The sequence below is a fragment of the Tenrec ecaudatus genome, chromosome 9 (genome assembly GCF_050624435.1).
Source record: "Tenrec ecaudatus isolate mTenEca1 chromosome 9, mTenEca1.hap1, whole genome shotgun sequence".
Lineage (NCBI taxonomy): Eukaryota > Metazoa > Chordata > Mammalia > Afrosoricida > Tenrecidae > Tenrec > Tenrec ecaudatus.
Genome location: NC_134538.1, coordinates 106,746,822 through 106,772,397, shown reverse-complemented (window position 1 = coordinate 106,772,397; position 25,576 = coordinate 106,746,822). Strand labels below are relative to the sequence as shown.

Sequence of the window (25,576 nt, the reverse complement as noted above, 5' to 3'; positions counted from 1 at the left end):
GCTATGGGTCAATGAGGGATGTTGTGTCTCATAGTGGGGCCACCCATTATGGTCTTCGAAAGCACTAATGTTAAGAAGAGTCAATAGCTCTGCACTTTTGGGATTAGTGTGATCTTTTACATAAATACAAAGTCTATTTTCCAATTTTGTATATAAATATATTTAAGGAATTATGAACTATAACAGGAGAAAATCTGTCAAGGAGGAAAGATGATATACATATAGCATTTACAGGATAAAGCAGTTACCTTTACTGTCTAGACTCTAGGAAGAGCATTCATGGAAGGAACAGGTATGAGAGTCCTCCCTTATCAGACCTCTATTAACCCCTTGTTAGAATGACCATAGGTCCCTGGATAGCGGAGGCTTGTGGCACTGACAGAACTCACTGAAGGACTACTGTCTGAAGGACCAGAGGTACTGTACAATGGAAGATTGCCCCCAGCTGCTCAGTCCTACTGGGGTCACTATATTCTTTCAAAAAACATCCTTAGCATTAGGAAAGCCATCCACAGGGAAACAGTACGACACAGGTATTAACTTAGAAGGCACCCCTTGAGTGCTAGGGTCAGTTGCTCTTGGGGGAGTGTCACTTGCTGGCTGCTACACATTCCAGAAGCCTCAGAAGAAGAGGAGCCTGCAATTAATAGAATCCCTTTTCTCTTCTAGTGTCCCTTCCACATTCTTTAGTGTCAATCTGCTCATCTGCCAAGGAAAGTTGTAACCTGGGTTCGCTTTCATTTTGGTCGAGTAGACATTGAAGGATGGATTTAGAGCTGAGAGAATATAAATTGATAGCTAGTACTCTTGAGAAATTATGGGTGAGCTAACTGAAGAATGAATGATAAGATGATGACTAAAACATGTACGTAAACAACTTTTCCAGGAAGATTTACTGAGAAAAGAATTTACAAGATGGTAGCTAGTATGTCCTGTTGGGTAAGGGTAAGTGTTGAGCTGCAAATCACAGCATTTTGGGTTTAATTTACATATTCCTCATGACTGATGAAGCTGTATACCTTTTCATGTGTCCATTCACTTTTTTTTCTTTAAATCATTTTTTAGGGGGCTCATACAACTCTTACCACAATCCATACATCTGTCCATTGTGTCAAGCACATTTGTACATTTGTTGACCTCTTCATTCTCAAAACATTTGCTTTCTACTTGAGCCCTTGGTGTCAGTTCCTCATTTTCCCCCTCTCTCTGCCCCTCATGAACTCTTGATAATTTATGAATTATTATTATTTTTTCATGTCTTACACTGTCACACATCTCCCTTCACCCACTTTTCTGTTCTCCGTCCCCAAGAAGTGGGTTATATGTAGATCCTTCTAATAGGCTTCCCCTTCCTACCCGACCTTCCCTCCACCCTCCCGGTATTGCCACTCTCACCACTGGTCATGAGGGGTTCATCTGTCCTGGATTTCTGTGTTTTCAGTTCCTATCTGTATCACTGTACATCCTCTGGTCTAGTCAGATTTGGAATGTAGAATTGGGATCATGAGAGTGGGACCAAGGAAGCATTTAAGAACTAGAGGAAAGTTGTATGTTTCATTGTTGCTACAGTGCACCCTCACTGGCTCATCTCCTCCCCGCGACCCTTTTGTAAGGGGATGTCCAGTTGCCTACAGATGGGCTTTGAGTCGCCACTCCGCACTCCCCCTTATTTACAATGATAAGATTTTTTGTTCTTTGATGCCTGATTCCTGATCCCATTGACACCTCATGATCACACAGGCTGATGTGCTTCTTCGATGTGGGCTTTGTTGTTTCTCAGCTGATGGCCACTTGTTTACCTTCAAGCCTTTATCTTTTGATACCCAGGAACCATCAGCTTTCTTCACCACGTTTGCTTATGCACCCACTTTGTCTTCAGCAATCATCTTGGGAAGGTGAACATCATGGAATGCCAGTTTAGTAAAACAAAGTGGTGTTCTTGCATTTTAGGGAATACTTGAGTTCAGGCCCCCATGGATTGTTTTGTGAAGGCTTTCGACCATTATTCTGTTGGGGTGTCCAGTGTGCTCCCCTGCTTTTTTTGTTGTTGTTGTTGCTTTTTTTCCCCTTTTAAGTTACTTTTAAATAATTCTTTATGTGATCTGGATAGTGCAAAGCAGATATCTTCTCTCATCTGTGATTTGCTCTTGTACTCTCTTAATAGTGTATTTTGACGAATAAGGGTTTATTTTATAGCATCCAATTTGGGTGATATGAGCCAACTATTGTAGCTAAGTGGATGGAAAACTCTGATTAGCCAGACTTAGAGCTCATACCCATCTCTCAGATCTCCTGGAACTGAGCCAGTTGTGCTTAAGCCTTGTGCTGATTGGGATAGAGAAGGGGTAGTCTCAGTAAAAATTGCATTGCTCTTATCACAGGAGGTGGAATTACTACTGACTGAGTAAATAAACATATATTGGAACAAAATGGAGGGGAAGTATTTGTAGCTTCTTGATCTTTAATAGAGTCGTTGGGTTATCTTTTTGTAAAATCAGTTTAATTAAAACTTCAGTTGTAAAATCTCTGTATTTTTTCAGCATTAGGCTTTTTATTATTTTTATTCTTGATTTCTTGTCAGCAGTACCACAATGGATCTTAGATATTTCCTTTCAGCTTGTAGCTCTTCCTTTTTTACCCAGCATTAAATTTTTGTTCAAGTGGGGTTAAGTGAGAAATATCCTTCTATATTAGAACAGCTTGTGGTAAGGTGTTTGTGGAAAGCATTACTCCAAAGTATAATTTATTCATCACAAAAAGGTATTTTTGAAAACATGGCAATAGACCAGCATGTTTTCCAGACTATTTTTAAATGTTTGACTTAAACACAGAACATAAGAAATGATATTTTTAATCTTATAATACAATTGGATGATATGTTTGCTCTCTCTCCAAATATTTTATAATAGCACACCTACCCTGTTTCTTAGATTGAATCAGTGGCATAGTATTGAAGCACAGGAAAAATAAGATATTTACATTTTCATAACCAGTTTCCTCAAGTTGAAGAGTTTGGTTATCTACCAGTAGAAGAGTTTGGTTATCAAGTGTTTTAGGGTACAAGAGAGACCACACTCAAATATAACTTATTAAAAGAGACAAAGATAACATAAAGACACATAATCCGGATGAGGGATACTGTTGGCACAACGATAAAATAACATCCAAGGGTTTGTTGAGATACAAAACTGTGTAAAGGGAATGGGAGGGAAAAGGAAATTTACAAAAGCATGATTGGTGGCAGATCAGTACATTACAGTTACAGGTGGAACTATAGAAGTAGAAACCGAGTCTCTGATTGGGAAACATACTTTGTTAGGTACATGGATTTACAATATTGAGCCAGGGCCTTCGGACCAAGGCAGTTAGTGAGACTGATATAGCATGACCTGACTTGTTCCCAAGAGCTGTGGTGATGTACTTGTTACACCACTAGGTCTGCAGTTCAAAATCAACTGCTTTTCCATGGGAGAAGGATAGAACTTTCTAACTCCAGTGGTTCTTAACCTTCCTAATGCTGTGACTCTTTAATGCAGTTCTTCATATTGCACAACCATAAAAGTATTTTTGTTGATGCTTCACCACTGTCATTTTGCTCCTGTTATGAATTGGGCGACCCCTGTGAAAGGGTCATCGACCCCCAAAGGGGTCACGACTAACAGGATGAGAACCGCTGTTCTACTCCCTAGAGAGTTTCGGAGACCCACAGGGGCAGTTCTACCTTGTCTTAACAGGTCGCTATGAATTGGAATCTACTTGATGGCAAAGAGTATTGAGTGAGTACTGTCCCCAGTACCATGACAACCATAAAGGTCAAACCCAGGCAAGCCTATATAAGAGAGACTGACCCTCCCTGGCCTGGCTTGGGAGGGATGGAGGTATTCTAATTTCCAAGACACTCTACTTGAGGGCATGATTATCTATGTCCTACGTTAGTGATCAGAAAGAATTCAGTGGAGGCTTAATTTATGTGGGCCTTCTGCAAAGTGATTTTGTGTTATCACTGCCATGCTTAGCCTTTTGCAAACCAGGGTGCTTAGAATTTAAACTCTTAATACACAGGTAAGTATGTTTTTCTGAAATCTTTCACTTAAATTGTGAAAAGGGAGTAGAACCCAATAGAAAAAATAAGCATCTGTGTATTATCTTGTGATTTTCTCCTAAAGTTGGGGAAAAAAAAAGAACTAGATTTGAAAAGCTCTACATTAATTTTTGCTCTGCTGATAAGATTTCTAAAGTATCAGTATCTGAATTTAGAAACAAATAAATAAATGTCTAATTTTGAAAGCTCTGTCATGAAAACTTTTTACCTACTAACTATTTTGCGGGAACCTATAGCCCTAGTGTAAGGAACTTTGGTGGCACAGTGGTTAAGTGCTTGGCTGCTAAGTGAAAGATTAGTGGTTTGAGCCGTTTACCAGCTCTGTGGAAGAGGACACTTGGTGATCTGTTCCTGAAAGATTAGAGCTGGAAACGGTGGGCCAGTTCAACTCTGTCATTTAGAGCCCCTGTAATTTGGGATTGACTTGATGGCAAACAATAGCCCTAGTGATGGCAAACAAGAATTAGCCTGACTTTATTCTAGAAAAGGGACTTGATTAATAGTGCTGTCCAAGGTGTTATGTAACAATTTAAAACATATTCGTTATACTGGCATTGTGTCGTCATCCTTCCTCATGATGGAAAGCATTCGACTATCTTTTCTTGCCTTACTATTCACAACAAAGAGCCTTTACTAATTTTTTAGGTATTCACTCCAAACCTTGAAGTGAGGCAGAAAGAAATCAGAAGTAACATTCAATCATGCTATAGAGAGGCTGAAACAAAATAGAATTAAGGTAGAAGATCCTGATGATTTGAGATAATTCAGGACATGGGAAACACTTCTGAATTTACTTACCGTATATACTCGTGTATAAGCCGAGTTTTTCAGCACAAATAAGTGTGCTGAAAAACTGGGGTTTGGCTTATACATGGGTTAGTGGTACCCCAGCAAGGTGTAACATCTCACTGCCCATCGCCCTTCACCCCAGGTAATGGGACTAGCGCCCGTTTTCTCACAGGTGATTGCCATTTCTCCGCTGTTCATTCAAAGCTCCACTGACACTGCTTTGAATGTTTGTTTACTCACATCTAACTAATCAGAGCCGTCCTATGATGTGGGCGGCTCCAATTTGCAGACTCACCCGTAGTGATTCACTTATGCCGGCAGCTGAACTGGTAAGGATGTGTCTGTGGCCACGCTCCGTCTCTCCCCTCTGGTCTCTGTGTTAATTCATATCCTGCATCCCCTGCCTGCACAGACTCCCCCACCTTGGACTCCCCCACCTCCTCCCGGCTAACAAGTTGCAGGGAGGAGAAGGGCATTGCCATGAAAGTTCTTTTTCAAAGTCTTGTTTTTTTTATCCTATTAGAAATGGATACTCTTGAACCAAAACAAAAACGCCATTCATATGAGACTGGTTTCAAAATGAAGGTTGTGTCAAGAGCAGAAGAGAGCAATAACAGTATTGCAAGTAGGGAGTTCTGTGTTGATGAAAGGCAAGTGAGGGAGTGGTGGAAAATGAAGGCTGACTTTGGAACAGATTCCAAAAGCTAAAAAAGCTCATAGTGGTTTAATGTCTTTTTACGGGGCTCCAGAGAGTGAATTGCATAAATGGGTTATGGGGTGTCATCAAAATGGTTACTGGGTAACACTCATGGAAATCCGCATATGTGCTCTATAAACGGCTAAGGATAACAAATATAAAGTACCAGGCATTGAAAAATATGCTGCGTTGGCAGGATGGTGTACCCTTTTCATGAATAGGTGTGGCCTACTATGTTTGAGACAAAGAACAAAAATTTCCCAGAAATTGCCACAAGACCTTGAAGAAAAAATTATGTCATTCCAGTCATTTATTATAAAACCAAGAAGGATTTATAATTATGACTTGGTAGATATTGGGACTATGGATGAAACTGCCATGACTTTTGATCTTCCAAGCAACAGAACTGTGGCAAGTTTAGGAGAAAAAAACATTTTTCTCAAAACCACAGGAAATGAAAAAAAAAAAACACTTTACAGTTGGTTCTATCATGTTTGGCTAATGGAACTAAGTTGCGTCCTTTCTTTATTTTTAAAAGAATGACCTTGCCTAAAAAGATCAATTTCCCACCAAGAATTACTGTGCGTCGTGTACATGTTAAAGGCTGGATGGATGAAGATGGAACAAAAAAATGGCTGGAAGAAATTTGGATCCAACGACCAGGAGCAGCCTTAAAGAAAAAGCCATCGTTACTTGTTTAGGATATGTTCAGAGCCCAGCTACTGGATAACATAAAAAAATTGGCAAAATCTAGTAAAGTTACTTTAGCCGTTATTCCAGGTAGGCTTACATCTGTACTGCAGCCTCTGGATGTATCTTTAAATAAGCCTTTTAAAGACCATGTGTGAAGGATGTGGCATGAATGGATGTCATCTGGTCAAGCCCTACCAACAAAAGGAGGAAATCTCATGAAGTCTGACATAGAGTTAATAGCAAAGTGGGTTCGAGATGCATGGGAAGACATTCCAGAAGACATGGTGCGATGTGCCTTCCATAAATGTAGTATTAATAATGCTATGAATGGCAGTGAAGACTGCGCTTTGTATGAAAATGGCAGCAGTGATGGTGAGGACAGCATCTATGATGACCTCACACCAGCTGAAGCTCTGCATTAGGATACAGCTAATAATGAGGAAATCAGTGTTGAAGGATTTTAACTCTTTACATTTTAGCTTGGTTGCTGACTGAGCTCAGGGAATAGTACTCTTGTTGATACCTTATTGTTTTTGTTGAACCTATTTTCTACTTACTGTGCTGGTTTACTAATGTTAAATGACTTGTCTTTTTATTTAAAATAAATATTTAAATACATTACCCCACTGATGTTTCAATTTTTAGTAATTTTATTTTCATTTGTTTTGATTATTGAAACTCACCAATAGCTACTGCATTTTTCATCCTAGGCTTATACTCGAGTCAATCAGTTTTTCTGGTTTCCCAGGTAATAATTAGGTACCTCGTCTTATACTCAGGTCGGCTTATATTTGAGTATATATGGTACTTATTCTTTGATTCTTGTTTTTTTGTTTACAGTCTTAGGACTTTTTAAATATTTGTGGCAAAAAATTGCTGTTTAGCCATTTTTAAATATATAGATCAGTGAGTAATTATATTCACCTACTGTGCAATGTCTTCTCTTTAAAAAAAGTTCATCATTCCAAACAGAAACTTTATACCATGTAAGTAATAACTATTCATTTTCCTCTCTCTCTAGCCCCTAGTAACCATTAATACATGTTTGTCTCTATGCATTTGCCTACGAGTGGACTCATAGTATTTTTTTTGTATCTGACTCATTTAGCTAAAGGTTCTTCTATATTACAGCATGTATCAGAACTCAGTCTCTCTTTAGGGATAATTAGTATTCCATTTTATGTATATACCACATTTTATTTATCCATTCATGTGTGCATGGTGACTTAGGTTATTACCAATTTGTGGTCATTGTGAATAATTCTACAGTGAACATTTGTATAAAAGTGTTAGACAGAAGGCTAGAGACCTCTGTTGTGAGAGCCTGTAAGTCCAAAATCATCAGGTCAAAGCAGAAGCTTAGAAACTTCTATGCATTTTCCTATAAATGGACTTGTAGTATTACATCCCCAAAATGGGAGATCAGGTGCCGGGAAGAATACCAGGTCAAAAAAGAGAAGACACACCAATAAGAAACTCCCCTTTCAATTGGTTGGCTACTTATATCACAAAATGGAAGGTAATTACTTAGTATCAGCCAAACCATTGAGATTCAAAGCCTACTCAGGTTGACAACACTAACCATCACAGGTTCCAAAATGTATTCACAGTGGCTGCACCAGTTTTCTTTCTCATCAGCAATGCTTGAGGGTTCCAATTTCTCCACATTCCTGCCCAAATTTGTCACTTTCCATTTTTGTGGTTATTGCTGTCCTAGTAAGTATGAAATGATATCTTAATGTAGTTTTGTATTTGCATTTCCTTCATGAACTTACGAAGAGGCCCAGGGGTGCTATGGCTAGGCACACTTCTGTTAGCTGAAAAGTGCGAGATTCTAAGCCATATGACTCTGGGGGAGAGAAAACCTGGTGATCTGTACTGGTAAAGATTTATTTATAGCCTGGGAAACCCTGCTTTGTCATATAGTACCCCAGAAGCTGAAATTGACTTCATAGCACACAACGGCTGATGACTTTGAACATATTTTTATATCCTTATTTTCTCTCATTCTTCTAGAAATACATATACACACAGGAACTTTTAATTTTGATGAAGCCATGTATCTGGTGCTTGTACTTTTGGCGACATACCTAATCATGAACTGTCAAAACAAAAAATAAAGATCTTTAGAATGTACTTATGTTTCTTCAGAGAGTTTTATGGATTTCGATTTTACATTTAGGTCATTGATGTGCAAACTTTAGCACGTGAGTAGATATGTATAATCACTTTCATAATCAGGATACAGAACAGATCCATCACTATAAAAATCCTCTTTGTTTATTTCCTTTATAGTCAAGCTTTCTTCTTACCTATAACTCCTGACCAGCCATTAATCTGTTTCCATCAGGATTGTTTTGCCTTTTTGAGTTGAGTGAGTGAACTAGAGAGAGAATAAATATGAGATGATACAGTATATAACCTTTTGAGACTGGCTTGTGTGGCTCAGCATAATACTTTTGAGATTCATCCAAGTTTAGTATGTCTTTTGTTGGATATATAATTTGTTAATAGTTTCTCTCAACATGTAGCTTGTCTTTTCACTCTTAAAACAACAGTGCCTGTTTCAGAGAAAAAAATTTTAATTGTGATGAAGTCTAATTTTCCTTCTCCCTTTATAGGATAGTGCTTGTAGTATAATATTAATAACTTACCTAAAATCTCAAGCTATTAAGATTATCTCTTTTTTCCCCTAAAGTTTTATAGTTTAACTTTTAGATTTGTGATCCAGTTTTAATGTAGATAGAACATTTAGGTAATAATTCCTTTTTGCTTATTCACATCTAGCTGTCCATCACAATTTGTTGGAAAGACTCTTTGTCTGTTTAATTACCTTGTACTTTGTCAGAAATCTGTTGACCATATTTGGGTAGATCCATTTCTAGACCTTGTTCCATGAGTCCATGTTTCTGTCTGTCATTACCAGTTGACTACTGTTCCTTTAGAGTAATTCTTAAATTGAGTATTGTGTTTCTTCCGACTTTATTCTTCTTATTAGAAAATATCAGCAACAAAAATCTTTCCCCAGTTATTCTAGTTCTATTTCCTTTCCATGTAAATCTTAGAATCAGCCTTTCCATAACTATGAAAACTTCTGTTAGGATTTTCATTGTAATTTCATGAAATCTATACATAAGTTTAGGGAGAATTAATACCTTTACTATGTTTAGCCTAAATATTTTTTTAAACAGTAATACCTTCATAGGAATAAGACTATGTTACATCCCTGTTGCAAAAATAGGGTACTGTGAGAAATGAAACAGATGACAAGAAAGAGCTATGGAGATTATAGTACAATTGCTGGATTTTAAGTTCTATAGAAAGGATAGAAGGTGAAGGTAAGGAAGTCTCAAAGTGGATTAAAAAGACAAAGAGATATAAAACTAGAGAAAGATGGAAAATTAGAGGATTTGGCTAAGAATTCTTTTTACAAATAATAGAAGCACCATAAAGGTAGAACAGAGAAATGAGAGGCAGAAATTATAAAAGAAAATGCCCTAGAATTGAATGTGAAGAAGATAGATTCTTCAAAATGGAGAAGTCAGTTTTAAAACGAACCACACTAAAACTTATTCCTGAAATGTTTTGAAGCCTGGAGATCCAGAGGGAGATAAAGAGAACATCCAAAAAGATTCCAGGGAGAATTTTCTGCCACCTTAACAGGTGATGTAAAATAAAATGTATTGGGGATTGTGACACAATAGTAAAACGTAAGCTAAAGATTGTAGTGTTTCCCTCAAAATTGTCAGCAACGTTTTATCTATGAAGTGGGAGGGTAGAAGAAAGAAAATGACCCCCCCCAAAAAAAAACGTAACTTTTATTCTTTATCAGTAGGCCACTAGAGAATGTGCTGTTGTAAAAGAAAGAGGAAGGTGTGGGTCAAGATTAAGTGACAGAGAAACACAATCAGAACAACAGCTGTGCAGTAGTCTTAGAACACCCAGATTTGTACATAATGGAGCTTCTGGAGTAAAGAGACGGGGTAGGGATTTGATAGCTTATTTTATTTGGTTAAACATAAGAACGAATAGCATTAAGCTATGATAAACCTGGTGGAACACACACACACACAAAATGGCTACTCATATAGAAAAGCATACAAAGTGCAAAAAAAAAAAGATGACAAGAAAGCCAAAGTTGTATAAGAAAGATTATGTATTCGGATGCTTTCAAATTCAAGTAATAGAAAGTTCATTTTGGTATAGAGAAGATTATTTTCTCATATGAAATACTGTTAACAATGAAAAAGATTTAGCATCTTATTCAGCCAAATGACCACAAATAACATGGTTCAAAGATAGCTTAATTCAGTGGTTCAATAACACTATCAAGAACCAGGATTTATTTCATATTTCCATTCTTCTACTCTCAGCCTTTTTCTTTTTCTCCATATACAAGACAAGACTCAGGAACAGAAGAAATTATCTGCTACTATGGATTTCATTTTATGATCCAGTAACTTTTCCTTTGTTACTTGCAAAGTTCCCTAAGTGCTTCATGTCCAAAATAATATTTCCTACATAATGAGAATCATTGCTACAGAAATTACTGTTAATACCGGTGACTTTTTAATTAAAGGTAGGAAAATAGCTGAGGAATCATTATAGTAATCTAGGTTGGAAAGGATGCTGGTCCATAACTAATATAGCAAGAATGAAGATTTATAGTACTTGGCCAATGATCGTCTTTAAGATTGAGTACTTGATGTTGCTATATGTTTCTGACAGGTTTTAAATAGTTACATTTTCTGTTTAAGATCAAGAATTGGTACTATCTCCTGAATTACTGGGATTATTATGTATCTCTCAAATGTAGATGCCTATAAGCAATTGTAAAACACAAGAATCCAAAACAAAACACAGTTGTCGTTTCTTATCTTAAGGAATCTAATTTTGTTTTTTTAGGATTAGGGAATACATGTAAAAATCAATATAGATATATTTTTTACATAAATTAACCCATTTATTACAGGCCAGAGAGGTTTCAGCTAGTGGAGTTTCTACTGGTCTTTCAATTCCTTCAGTCTTCTGATGGCAGACTTTACTGTGACAGCAGAGGTGGTATTGTAGGTCCAGGCCCCACCAGCAACTGTCTTCATGTAGGAACCACAGTGCCAGATGCCCACGGCGCGTCTCTTCATCTTGGTTTTGCCACAGAAGGAGCAAGTGTACTTGGCATGTTGGCTGATTTCATTTTTCTTCACCATTTTCCTGAGGGAGGTGCCGTAAAAGGTCCCATATTTGCCCACGATCCTGACCTTCTTGGTGCGTTTGGCCATCTTGCCGCAAACTAGTCCCGAGCCAGAGAGGCGTAAAAATCAATATTAAAAGACAATCTGTATATGGCAAAATTTTAATAATATAGACTCCAAGATTATAAATAATGTTAACATGTTAATGTTTGCGGGTGCGTTTTATTGTAATTGCAATCTGAGTGATCGTAATTAGGCAAGTTGCATTTTTTGTGCATTAGCACATTAACCACTACACTTATTATATATACTTTTTGTAAACCCAGTAATATTTTTTGAGTTCCTTTTTCATTTAAAATGGTATTTCTCAATGGTGGTGGTAAGTAAGGCATCCTTCAGAGTATCCATATAACAGTAACAGAAAAGCAGAGATGTCCTGGTGTTATACTCCCTACTGCTATTATTCTGACTCATAATGACCCGATAGGAGAGAGTAGAATTGCCCTTTTGAGTATCTGAGGCTGTAAATCTTTTATTTTTCTTTAAATCGTACAACTCCTCACAAGCCATACACACATCCATTCTGTTAAGTACATGTGGACATTTGCTGCCATCATCATTCTCAAAACATTTGCTCTTTACCTGAGCCCTTGGTATCAGCTCCTTATATTTCCCCTCGTTCCCTCCTTCCTCACGAACTCTTGATAATTTATGTTATTATTATTTTGTCATTTCTTACACTGTCAGATCTCTCTCTTCACCCATTTTTCTATTCTCCATCCTCCAGAGAGGAGGTTTTATATATATATCAGGTATCCCCAAACTACTGCCCTCCCTATGTGGCCCTCCTACACATGCGGACCTCCAAGGACATTTATCTGGCCCACCAGGTGTTTTTGCCCGTTTGTTTTTTTTACTTGAAAATAAGATATGTGCAGTGTGCATAGGAATTTGTTGATAATTTTTTAAAGTATAATCCGGCCCTCCAACAGGTCTGAGGGACAGTGAACTGGCCCCCTATTTAAAAAGTTTGAGGACCCCTGATGTAGATCCCTGTAATTTGTTCCCCCTTTCTACCCCATCCTCCCAGTATCGCCACTCTCACCAATGGCCTTGAAGGGATCATCTATCCTGTATTCCCTGAATTTCCAGTTCCTATCTGTACCAGTGTACATCCTCTGGTCTAGCCAGATTTGTAAGGTACCATTAGGATCATGATAGTGGGGTGGGAGGAAGCATTTAAGAACTAGAAGAAAGTTGTATGCTTCATGATTGCAACACTGTACCCTGACTGGCTTGTCTCCTCCCCGCAACCTTTCTGTAAGGGGATGTCCAGTTGACTACATATGGGCTTTGGGTCCCAATCCACGCTCCCCCTCATTCACAATGATAGGATTTTTTGTTCTTTGATGCCTGATCCCTGATCCCTTTGACACCTCATGATGACACAGACTGGTATGCTTCTTCCATGTGGGCTTTGTTGCTTCTCAGCTGCATGGCCGCTTAAGACCCCAGATGTTAATATCTTTTGATAGCTGGGTACCATCAGCTTTCTTCCCCACATTTGCTTATGCACCCATTTGTCTTCAGCGAGTGTGCTGTGAATGTATCAAAAAATGTTGGGTTATTAGAACAAAGTGTTCTTGTGTTGAGGAAGTACTTGAATAGAGGCCCAGTGTCCATCTGCTACTTTAATACGTATAAATCTATATCCCTATCATTATATGTAAATATATTTACATATTTACATGCCTGTATTTGAACCTCTATAAATGTCCTTTGCCTCCTAGTTCTTTCCTCTATTTCCTTTTACTTTGCTCTTGTTCCACTATTATGATCAGCCTTCATTTGGGTTTTAGTAATTCCTCTCTATTACATTGCCCTTGATCAAGCTTTACCAGGCCTCTTACACGCTCCTTGCTGCTGATTTTTCACCACTTGTTCCCTTCTCTGTGGGTTGGTTAACACCATTTCCTTTCCCCTACCTCTCCCTCTCCCATCTCCCCCTGGAACTGTCGGTCCCATTGTTTTTTCCTCCAGATTGTTTATCCAGCCCATTTTATCTATATAGACCTGCAGAGATAATAATATGCACAAAAAAAACCAAAACCGAACAAAACAAAACCACAAAAAGAACAATGACAACAAACCAATGACCAAAAAACAAAAACAAAAACAAGCCTGTAAATAATTCACAGTCTTTTTGTGGATCATTAGGAGTGCTTTCTGATCGAGTCTGATGGGGTACCATGCCCTGGCCCCGAAGTCCATTTTTGGTATTCTCTCGGGAATGCCTTGTTCTACTCCCCTTGTTCTGTAGCACATCCTTAGTGTTTTGCCTCTGTGTGGTGGGGTCAGATTGGGCGCAATTCTCACACTGTCTCCAGTGTTGTCCCCTGTAGGGCTATGGATCAGTTAGGGATGTTGTGTCTCATAGTGGGTCCAGCCATATGGTCCTTTCTGTGGATTGGCTGCTCTGAGCAGGGGATATCGCCCTGAAGGGTTGGTGGTCCAGGATGTGCTCCACTCTCTCCCCCCATTCGTTTGCTCCCATGTGCTCTTATCAGACATGTCCCTCTCCCTGAGCTGTAGCTTTAGTGCTGTCCTCTGCAGTGAATTATTCTGGGGGGAGGGTGTCTGTTAACGTAATTGAGATTATGGCCGGCCCCTCAGACCTTTCTATTGGTTCCCTGCTTCGTGCTGGTATGTTGCATTCACATCTTTGAACACCGGGTTGAAGTCTGGTCCCTCTTTCCCTTTGGAGATATAAACAGTACCCTCCCCTTAGATGGGTTAGTGCCCTGTTCCCCAGCTACCCATTTCTCTTTTCTCCTTTCCTCCCCTCCTTTTTAGTTGGCTACCATATGTACCCCCAGATTTGGTCTGGCCCCTGCCATACTCCCTGGACCTCACCCCAAGAATGTTTGTATACAGTGACTTTTCCCTGTGCCCCTTTTGTTTTTTTTTAAGCTTATCTCAGTGGACTCATATTGTACTTGTCCTTTTGTGTTTGGCTTACTTCACTTAGCATAATTTCCTCCTGTTCTTCCCATGCAGCGATATGCTTCATGCGTTCATCACGACTTTTTAGCGATATGTAGTACTCCACTGTACGTATGTACCATAGTTTTTAATATGTTGATGGAAATTTGGGTTGTTTCCAAAACCTTGCAATTGTGAACTGTACTGTGACAAACATTGGAGCACAGGTGTTTGTTTGTTTCTTGCCTCTTTGGGGTATGCCCAGTAGGGGTATTGCTGGGTTGTATGGTAGCTCAATTTCCATCTATTTTAGAGATAGACAAATCCATTTCCATAGCGGGTGTACATACCTACAGGTCCACCAGCAGTGAATGAGAGTTCTGTCTCACCACAGCCCCTCCAACACTTGTTGCTTTCTGACCATGTTAGGTGGTATCTCATTGTTGTTTTAATTTTCATTTCTCTTATGGCTAATGATCAGGAACATTTTCTCATGTTTATTGGCCTTTCGGCTTTCTGCCCCAGTGAAACTTCTGTTAAGGTCCTTTGCCCAATTCTCAGTGGGAAATTAGTTTTTTTTTTGGAAGCTAACAGAGTATTGTAGATTTTAGTAATAAGGCCTTTATCTGGTTTGTCATTGCTAAAGATATTTTCCCAGTCCCATGGGCTCTCTTACTACTCTTGTGGTGAATTCTTTTAAAGAACACAGGCGTTTTATCTTCATTAAATCCCATTAGTCAATTTGAATAACCCCTGTGTTTGTGCCCTTCCCTATTTTTGATAGCTTATGTATTCCCTATGCCAAAATTCTTAGGTTGGTCCCAATTCCCTCATTGATGGCCCTAATAGTTTGGGGTTTTACCTCGAGGTCTGTGATCCACCTTGAGTTTATTCTTGTGCATGGAGTGAGATAAGGGTGTTGCTTCATGTTTCTGCAGGTAGATAACCATTTGTTTTTTCCCAGCACCACTTGTTGACGAGGGCATCTGCTTCTCATTAGAATTTTTTTGGACCCTTATCAAAGATCAGGTGTTTGTATGCTGATGCTTTTATTTCTGGCTTTTCAGTTCTTTACCATTGGTCTGAGGATCTGTCATTATACCATTACTATGTGGTTTTGACCATTGTCGCTGTGTATGTGCTAAAGTCAGGTAAAGTAAGTCTTCCCACTGTGTTGTTCTTCTTGAGTTCTCTGCTAATTCTGGCGTTCTTCCCTCTCCATATGATGTTGGTAATCAGTTTTTCCATTTCTTTGAAGAAACATGAGGGTAATTGTATCGGGATTGCATTAAACTTACATAGTGCCTTTGGCAGAATTGACATCTTTACTACATTGAGTATTCACGAGCATGGGATATTCTTCCATTTGTTGAGGTTTCTCTTGGTTTCTTGTAATAGTGTTCTGTAGTTTTCCTCATTGATCTTGTTCTTTTAGTCAGGTATATGCCTAGATATTTCAATTTGTATTTGGCTATTGTGAAGGGCACCATGTTTTTGATATCTTCTGTGGTCTTATCCGATGTGTATAGCAGTCTGATAGACTTCTGTTTGTTGATCTTGTATCCTGCCACTCTGCCATATTCCTCTATTGCTTTCAGTACTCCCCTTGTGGAACTTTTGAGATTTTTCATATATAAAATAATATCATCTGCAAATAGCAATAGTTTCACCTCTTCCTTCCCCAGGCGAATACCTTTAATGTCTTTTCTTTGCCTTAAGCTGTTGACTAAAACCTCCAGTATGATATTAAATAAGAGTGGGGACAGGCGCATCCTTGTCTGGTCCCGTTTTTCTGTTGCATTATGTTCGTCTTTTCTCCATTGACTACCACATTGGCTGTTGGTTTTTCATATATAGCTTGTATTAACTTGAGGAGTTTTCCTTTCATTCCTATATTCTTGAGTGTTTTAAATAAGAATTGATGTTGGATGCTGTATGCATTTTCTGCATCTATCAATAAAATAATGTTCTTATGTTTTTTCATGTCTATGTTGCAAATGATATTAATGGTCTTTCAGATGTGAACCATCTCTGCATCCCTGTTATGAATCCTACTTGGTCATGGTAAATTATTTGTTTTATATACTTTTGTATTCTATTGGCCAGTATTTGTTAGGGATTTTTGTATTGGCGTTCATTAAGGATATTGGTCTGCAGTTCTTGTTTCTTGTGGGATGCCTCCTGGTTTTGGTATCAGGATTATACTAGCGTCATAGAAGGAGTTCAGGAGTTTGCTATTTTTTTTTTATGTTCTGGAAGAATTTCTGTAGGATTGGTGTCAGTTCTTCTCTGAATGCTTGGTAGAATTCTCCTGTGAAGCCATCTGCTCCATGGGATTTTTTTGTTGGCAATCCCTTGAAACTCTTATCTATTTCTTCTATTGCTATGGGTCTGTTGAGATTCCCTCTGTCCTTCAGGGATAGTCTAGGGAGGGATTGTTTTTCCAAGAATTTGTCCCTGTCTTCCAAGTTGTTGAATTCATTGGAATATAGTCCTTCGTAGTAGGATCTGTTGTAATGTCCCCTTTTGCATCCCATATCTTTTCTACTCTAGATTTGTTCCCTCCTTTCTTTGGTTAGGTTTGCCAGTGGTCTGTTGATTCTTTTTATCCTTTCAATGAACCAACTTTAAACAATTCATTTTATTGGGGATTCATACAACTTTGGTCACAATCCATATATCCATCCAATGTGTCAAGCACATTTGTACATTAGTTGTCATCATTATTCTCAAAACATTTTCTTTCTGCTTGAGCCCTTGGTATTAGTTCCTCATTATTCCCTCTCCCTCCATGTTCCCACCTCCCTCATGAACCCTTGAGACTTTATAAATTATTATTATTTTGTCTTATCTTACTCTGTCCGGCATATCCACTCACTTTTCTGTTGTCCATCCCCCAGGAAGGAAGTTATATGTAGATCCTTGTAATCAGTTCTCCCTTTCTACCCCACCTTCCTTCCCTCCACCCTCCCAGTATTGCCACTCTCACCACTGATCCTGAAGGAATAATCTGTCCTGGATTTCCTGTTTCCAGTTCCTATCTGTACCAGTGTGCATCCTCTGGTCTATCCAGAGTTGGGATCATGATAGTGGGGGGTGGGGTGGGAAGAAGCATTTAGGAACTTGAGAAAAGTTGTATGTTTTATCATTGCTACACTGCACCCTGACTAACTGGTCTCCTCCTCAGGACCCTTCTGTAAGGGGATGTCCAGTTGCCTACAGATGGATCTTGGGTCCCCAATATGCACTCCCCCTCATTCACAATGATAATATTTTTTGTTCTTTGATACCTGATCCCTTCGACAGTTTGTGATCACAAGACTGGTGTGCTTCTTCCATGTGGGTTTTGTTGCTTCTGAGCTAGGTGGCTGCCATTTGTCTTCAGTGATTGTATTGTGAAGGTGAACACACAATGGTATGGTTTTTTTGTTCTTTGATGTCTGATATCTTATCCCTTCAACGCCTCATGTTCATACAGGCTGGTATGCTCGCAGAACCAACTTTTAGCAGCATTAATTTTCCCTCTTCTGAATCTCAGACCTGATTTACATTATTTTTCTTTTGCTATTGGATTGTCATGTTACTCTTCTCTAGTTGTTGTAAATATTGTGTTAGCATATGAGTCATAAGTGTTCATTTTTCATGTGTGCATGTATTGCTATGAAATTTCCTCTAATAACTGCCTTTGCTGTGTTCCATAAGTTTTGGTATGTCATGTTCTCATTCTTGTTGGTTTCTAGAAATTTCCTATTTCATCTGTGATCTGGGGAAGTACGCAGTCTTTTTGCAATAGTTATTCATTCTCCAGTTGTTTGCTCCTGTTTTCTTCATCTTCCACTTATTCATTTCCAGCTTTATGGTGCAGTAGTCAGAGAGGGGTCTGTATGATATCAATGTGCTTAAATTTATAAAGATTCGCCTTATGCTCCACCATGTGGTCTGCCTTACAATATGCCATGTCGGCTTGAAGAGAATGTGAACTCTTGGGTGAAGAGCTATGAAAATACCTATCATCAGGTCAAATTGTTTAATTGTAATGTTTATCTCTGACCCACTTGTTGAGTTTCTTTGCCTGTGATTTATCTTTCTCAGAAAGCAGTGTATTGAAGTCACCTACTATAATTGTTAAGGCTGTGATTTCTTTTTTCATCTCGTAGACTTTGGTTGACGTATTCAGTAGGTCTCTCGTTCTCAGAGAGCAGTGTATTGAAGTCACCTACTATAATTATTTAGGCTGTGGTTTCTTTTTTCATCTCTTGTAGAGTTTGGTTGACATATTCAGCAGGTCTCTCGTTCTGGGAATATATGTTTAAAATGTTTAGTGGTTCTTTGTCTACCATTCTCTTGGGCATTATATAGTGTTCCTCTATCTCGTTTTATGGTTTGCACTTTGAGGTCAATTTTATCTGAGAGTAGGATTGCAACCTCTGCTTTTTTTGAATTGCTAGTTGCTTGCTATGCCTTTCTTCATCCTTTGAGTCTCAGCCTATTTTTGTCTGTAGTCTTGAGATGTTTCTCCTGTAGGCAGCAGATTGATGGTTTATGTCTGCTATCCTCAGTATTTTAATGTCTGAGTTCAGTCCATTGATATTCAGGGCTATTATCTCCATCTGTGGACTCTGTGATGTCATCTTATACCTTTTGTGTTAGGTGTTTTTCTACCTCCCTTTCTTGTCTGTGTGTTCTGCATGTGTGTATGGTTCATTCTTGACTTCTTTCCACCCTTAAGCCAATGCTCTCTTGGGGGCTGTTTTCTCTTTGTTGCCCTCTGGGTGCGGTCGTTCTATGTGACGCTCTCTTATTTATGCTTGGTGAGTGCTGTTCTTTTGCCCATACTGGGTCGGGAAGGATTTTTTGTAGGACTGGGTTTCTTGTAATGTTGAGTTTTACCTTGTCTGGGAAGACTTTTACTTCTCCATCTATCTTGCTTGATAATTTGGCTGGGTGGAGTGCCCTTGAGTTTTGCTATTTTCCTTCAATTTTTGGAATATGTTACTCCACTCTCTCATGATAGGTCTGAGCATATTCTTATTTTGGAACCTTTATATGTGATTGCTTGTTGTTTTGGTTTTTTTTTGTAGCTGCTTTCATGATTTTCTACTTTTCTTCAAAGTTGTATAGTTTTAGCTATTATGTGCCTTGGTGACTTCTTTTTGGGATTCAGTCTAGCTGCTGTTCTTTCAGCCTCCTGAATGGTTTCCTGATTTTCATTCATTAAGCTGTGGACGTTTTCCTCCAGGAATTCTCTCACTATTGTTGCAGATGGTGTCTTTGTTGTGTCTTCCTCTGGTAATGCAATATTTCTGATGTTGTTCCTCTTCATAGCATCAGACATAACTCTTATGTTTTCTTCGGCTTCTCTGATGATCTTATTAGATTTTTGTTCACATTTAATTAAAGTCTGCTTGGCTCACTCTAGGTCCTCTAGGTTCCTGGTGAAGTTCTCTACCTCCTTCAGTCTGTTTGTCATATCCATGAGTCTGCTATTGGTTTTTGTTTTCTTGTCCCTAAGCTCTGATATTTCCTTTGGTATATGGACGTTATCGCCTCTTATCATTTCATCCTTTTCCTGTATTGTTTCCATCATAATCCTGTATTACTCCAAACAGCATTCTGAAATTTTCTTTCTATGGGAAATCAATGTCTCCTTTTCTATGCACATTGTTAGGTCCAGGACATCTTCTGCCATTGCCTTTGTTTCACCTACTTTTTCGTTGAGGTTGTTTTGACTGATTACTGTTTGCGTTCTGTTGTTTTAGAGGAGCCAGGTGCCATTTTCCAGGGAGTCAAAGAGCACTGGATCTCTCAGGGAGACTCGTAGGAATGCTTCTTTGAACTGTCTGCAGCTAATTTCACTATAGAATTGGCCTACAACTTTATCCTCCTGTGCCTTCACTCTTTCCCTAGTCGACCAGTATTCTGTTATTTAGAGGGCAAGTTGAATTGTCCTCTCAGGGTCACTGATTGGGTTGTCATGGACCCACAAGGATGGTGCTATAGTGGGTTATCTCACAAGGAGTAATGGTGTGGCCCACGGTGGCTTGGGGCATCTCAGAGTGTATGCGGGGGTGCCTGCTGCAACAGGAGTGCCACAATGCTGGTGGGTTAACTGCTTTGGTGTAGAACACCTCGAATTGTGGGTGGAATTGCCTTGAACAGGTAGATTGCTGCAGAGGTTGGGCAGAGATTCCTGTAGCAGCGTGGAATGTTGGCAAGTGTTGGATAAGCTGCCTTAGGCTGTTTTAGGCACCATGGCAGGCAGGAGGAAGTTTCTTCTGTCACGTGGGACCACAGAGGATGCATAGGAGTTCCACCAGCCCCATAGGCTGGATTTCCCCCAAATAAGGTGGGTGGCATGTCTCAGCCAAGTGTCAAGCACTGCAGAGTGTGGGTGGGTGGAATTTCCCCAGAAGAAGTTGGGCAGGGTATCCCCTGGAAGAGGGTGGGCAGACTTTCCCCAGCCTTGGGCTATGCTGTAGAGGTAAGAGTGCTCCCAGCTGGGTGGAGGGCAGGCTAAAATGCCTTAGGCTAAGGGGAGTGATCTGGAGGTCTGCAGTGCTGAGAGAGAAAATGGAAAAGAAAAAGACAAAAAACCAAAAAGAACCCAAAACCTAAGTCAGCTGAGACTGTGAGGGGATAGAGAGATGTGAGGGAAACAAAAGTAACAATATAGGTGTACCCAGATCCCTGGTCGTGTGGCTGGAGGGGTTTTATCCCTGTCCCAAGGCTTGGGCAAACTGGCTATGTTGAGATATCAGCTCCAAATGATCTCGGCTTAGGCCAAGATAGTAGTGGGACTAAGGTCAAACCCTAGCTGGCATCCACTCTTGTAAGCCAATATCCCCCAGCCTCTCAAAACCTAGTGGATCTGTGCCTGCTTATCTTTATGATGTTTTACCTACGACTCGTCTGCAGTGTGGTATTTTCCTCTTAGTAATTCTTATGTGTTGATTTCTGTGGAGTCCCTCTGGTAATGTGTTACTCAGTCGCCATCTTCCCGGACGTTCTGTAAATATAGTTTCAGAAAACCTCATCTTTCTCCCTCTGGGGGCCTGGTGGTTGTGAAGTGATGACCTTGCAATTAGCATCCCAACATAAAACCCACTTTGATATCAGGGTGCCTTCATATGCTTTATTAATCATGTGTGAACTGAAAACTCACTGATTATACTCTCTGAATGCCATTAATTGATAAGAAAAATAAGACAAAATAGTAAATCTGCAAAGTTAAAAAGAGCAAGAGTAGAGGCAACAGCAGATGAAAAACTTCAAGAAAGTTTTGAAAGAACTCAGACTAGAAGAAGATGATCAGTGGTAGAACCATGTGATAACTCTAGATATGCCTTAGAAATGACCAAGGCTGATGTCCATGTGCAGAGAGTTATAATCCTTAACAAGGAAATCAAAAGAAGCCCTGATAATGCACCTGGGGCGTTAGGTTCCTAACCCAAAACAAAGGTCACAATTCAAACCCACCATCTACATTATGGGAGAAAAATGAGGCTGTCCTTATTTAGATTTCGAATCTTGGAAGCTCACCGGGTCAATTCTACCGTCCTGTAAGGTTGCAATTAACTAGTGGTAGTGGGTTTGTTTTTTTTTTTAGTTTTATGACAGAGGGGTCCGTGAATTGAAATAATGAAGAATACAACCAACCACATTATTCTTTGCTTTTTAGTTTTTATCAGTTTGTAAACCTCCTATATAGTTTCTGGATATTGAAATTGTGACTTTGACTTTTGCACTTAAGTCTATAATCATTTTGAATTAATTTTTTATGTGATTAAAAGTAGAAATTATGGTTCAGTATTTGCCTACATGAATTCCCATTTATTTTAGCACCACTCAATAATGAAAGTGCATCACTCTTTCTGTTGGATTGTTTTGACACCATTTTTTAAAATAAATCATTTTGGGGGGAACTCTTACAGTTCTTATAACAATCTATCAGTTTTGTCAAGCATATTTGCATATATGTTGCTGTCATCATTTCCCAAACATTTTCTTTCTACTTGAGCCCTTGGTATCAGCCCCTCTTTTCCTCCCTCTCTCCTCCACTCCTCCACCCTCATGAACACTTGATAATTAAAATTTTATTTTTATTTTCATATTTTACACTGTCTGCTGTCTCCCTTCACCCACGTTTCTGTTGTTCATTCCCCTGGGGTGGAGGGCAGTGTTATATGTCGATCATTGATATCGGTTCCCACTCTCTCCCCCCACCTTTCTCCTTTGCTCATGGTATCACTACTCTCAATATTGGTACAGAGTGGTTTATCTGCCCTGGTTTCTGTGTTTCAAGAGCTCTTATCTGTAGCAGTATACATGTTTCGATCTAGTCAGATTTGTAAGATAGAACTGGGGTCATGATAGTGTGGGAGAGGAAGCATTAAAGAACTGGAGGAATATTGTGTTTCATGATTGCCATACTGCAACCAGGCTGGCTTGTCCCTTCCTTGTGACCCTTTTGTGAGGGAATGTCTAATTTGTCAGGGGAAGCCAGTCCCTAAAACATCATTATATGTCCGGTAGGCGCAATTGTACAGCGATAATAAGTAAAGATCATAGTAAAGTTATAGAGAGCATGAGAGATAGAAGTGAAGTACTGAAATAAATGGAGTCAGACACTTTTCATGGTAGCATGCTCACCTCTGCCCCGCATGACGGCCCACGTGGAGGGAGAGAGAGATTTAATGCTAGCCCAGGCTTTTTATCTTCTCTGGGGATGTGCAAGCCCCCTAATTACAGGTGAGGACATACATCACTGGAAGGGGCTGTCCTACAGGTAATACAGTAATGAGAGGGGGGTGATTTAGGGACATACACACAATAGGAAGGGGAGAAATTGGGGTTATACATGTGAAAGGATGGGCAGATCCTAGGTTTGGGATGGCTGCTTAACTTTGACCTATTCCCTAGATCTCCATAGGAACCATTATTAGTAGGGTGTAAACCCCACCTTCTGGAACCAAATAGATGTCTGCAGGCGTCCATTGTCTTTAACAGCAGGGAGTGGGGACTTCTGCATGGCTGTGAGCTTTTGACCTCCCCCACATCTAATTGTCTACAAGAGTCCTAACCACTTCATGAGTAGACAGAGTTGGAAGAGGTTCCACCCAGGGCCTCCACAATGCTGGTTTGTGTGTAGCCAACCCAGTGGAAAGTGGCATCGTGGCTTTAGTAACCTAGGTATGTCTAGTCTCTTTCTGCAAGAGCAACAAAGTGGGTGTCAATTTCTGCTTCTGTCAGAGTCCTGAATTTAGGATTTTCAACAATAACTACTCCAACTTCAATTTCTGAAGGTTTGAAGTAAATTGATAGCAGTAGATAGACATATTATAGCAGTTTCAACTGTCTGATCAAATGTCCAAATTTCTTCTTCACTTTTTTTTTCGAGGAAACTGGTGGACTCAGTTTGTTTAACTCCTGGTGCAGTGGCTTTAAACCCACAGTAGTAACCTGCAAGATCACACTTGTACACCTGAAGGCCTTGTTCTTCATCTGTACTAATTAGGATCGTACAACCACCAAGAGGCCTCGTTTCAGCATTCTGTGTGTAGACCTGAGAAATATCTGCAGTTCTTTTACACAGCGTGTCGACAGGAATTTCATAACCATACTCTGTACCTGGGATATGCTGTCAGCTGTCATCACACAGCCAATGTTTTGAGTTATCTTGAATAAGTGAGTCACTGTGCTGAAATCCAATAATTTGTCAGGTACTTTCTTCTTTGTGACAATTACTATAGTCTTTCCCCGACAGCTATTCATCTAAGGCCACCTTGATTAATAGCCTTAAAAGCATATTCTACTTGGTAGAGGTGGTCCTCGGGTGAAAAAACAGTAATGTGGCGCTCAGAGGCAGCACTGGAACCTCGGGGCATGTTGATGGCACCCACTACCGCAAGCAGTCTCCGCAATTATGTTTTATTTTGAATTGGATAAGTTGGTGCTATTTCACTTAGCTGTTGTGTCTCAAGTTTGGATTGTTTTCCAGTTATTGACCTCATGCTGGCTATTTTCAGTGATCACTTGCCAGTTGGGCAGAAAAGAAACAGCTGCTGCCTTTTGTGGCTATTTTCATTTCTTCCTTTCTAACAGCAGCACCCCTTTCCTCACTGGGAAAGCTACACAGGTATTAGGACCCAGAATACCTTGGATTATCTCTTTTTCTTTGATTACTGAGAAGCATTAGTCAGATATAAACTGCTTCATAGGTTTTTAAAAAATTGATATAATGTTTTGCGTTTGTTGTAGCCATTTTATTTTGAATGTTGCCATTTTAAGATATTGAAATCATAGCAAAGTAGAGCTTAATCCTGGAAAATATGTCACAGGTCAAAATACTCTACGGTCACGTTTTGCTGTAGACTATTTGTACGCTTCCATCAAGAATACAGCCATGTTTGGCAAGCTTAATCCCAACCAAATATCTTAAGCCGCATACATTTTTAGCAACTTTAGACTAAGACCTCTTTGCTTATTGTGCCGCCTCTCCTTGCCACCACAGTTTTATATAGGTGCATTTTACTTATTTTCGCTTTAGCATATGTTCTCAGTGTATGGTCTTCCTTCCTAGCGTTGTACTCATAAATCATAAGTTCCCTTTCCTTAGTTGTTGCGGTTCTAACCTACTATCTGCTCCACAGGGAAAAACATGAGACTGTCTTGAAAATCCTGCATAGGGTTGTACTGAATCAGAGTTGACTCTGGTAGTGGACTTTTTGTTTGTTTGTTTTCTCTCCTTAGTATTGGTTAATGTAGCAGTGCTGTTGGGTAAGGGTTGGGCTGCTAAATCAGTGGTTCAATGTCATCAGCCTCTCATTAGGTGAAAGGTGAAACTGTCAGCCTTGAAAATCCTATATACAGTTGCTGTGAAGCTGAATCAATACAGTGGCAGTTGGTTTGGTTTGGAGATTATTGGTAAGTGTAGTTACCCAGGAGAGATTTTTAAAATTTTATTTTTTTATTAAATTCATTTTATTAGGGGCACATATAAACAACTCTTATCACAATACATACATACATCAAATTGTGTAAAGCACATTTGTACATTCATTGCCCTCATCATTCTCAAAACATTTGCTCTCTGCTTAAGTCCCTGGCATCAGCTCCTCATTA

General features: G+C 39.4%; 2 protein-coding genes and 1 pseudogene across 5 annotated transcripts in view; 1 reads left to right on the top strand and 2 right to left on the bottom strand.

Moving 5' to 3' along the window:
• The window catches only part of ANKIB1 (ankyrin repeat and IBR domain containing 1), a 180,876-nt gene that overhangs the window by 27,010 nt on the left and 128,290 nt on the right, over positions 1-25,576 (top strand). The gene's annotated exons all lie outside the window — the stretch shown is intronic.
• Positions 11,282-11,576, bottom strand: LOC142456474 (large ribosomal subunit protein eL43-like). Its single transcript, XM_075557613.1, has one exon. The coding sequence runs from the start codon at positions 11,558-11,560 to the stop codon at positions 11,282-11,284; it is 279 nt and encodes a 92-aa protein (XP_075413728.1). The 5' UTR covers positions 11,561-11,576.
• On the bottom strand, positions 23,651-24,339 carry LOC142456473 (proteasome subunit alpha type-6 pseudogene; annotated as a pseudogene).

What these genes read in the sequence shown, in the direction of transcription:
- LOC142456474 (XM_075557613.1), bottom strand. Translation starts at nt 11,560, where the DNA reads ATGGCCAAACGCACCAAGAAGGTCAGGATCGTGGGCAAATATGGGACC.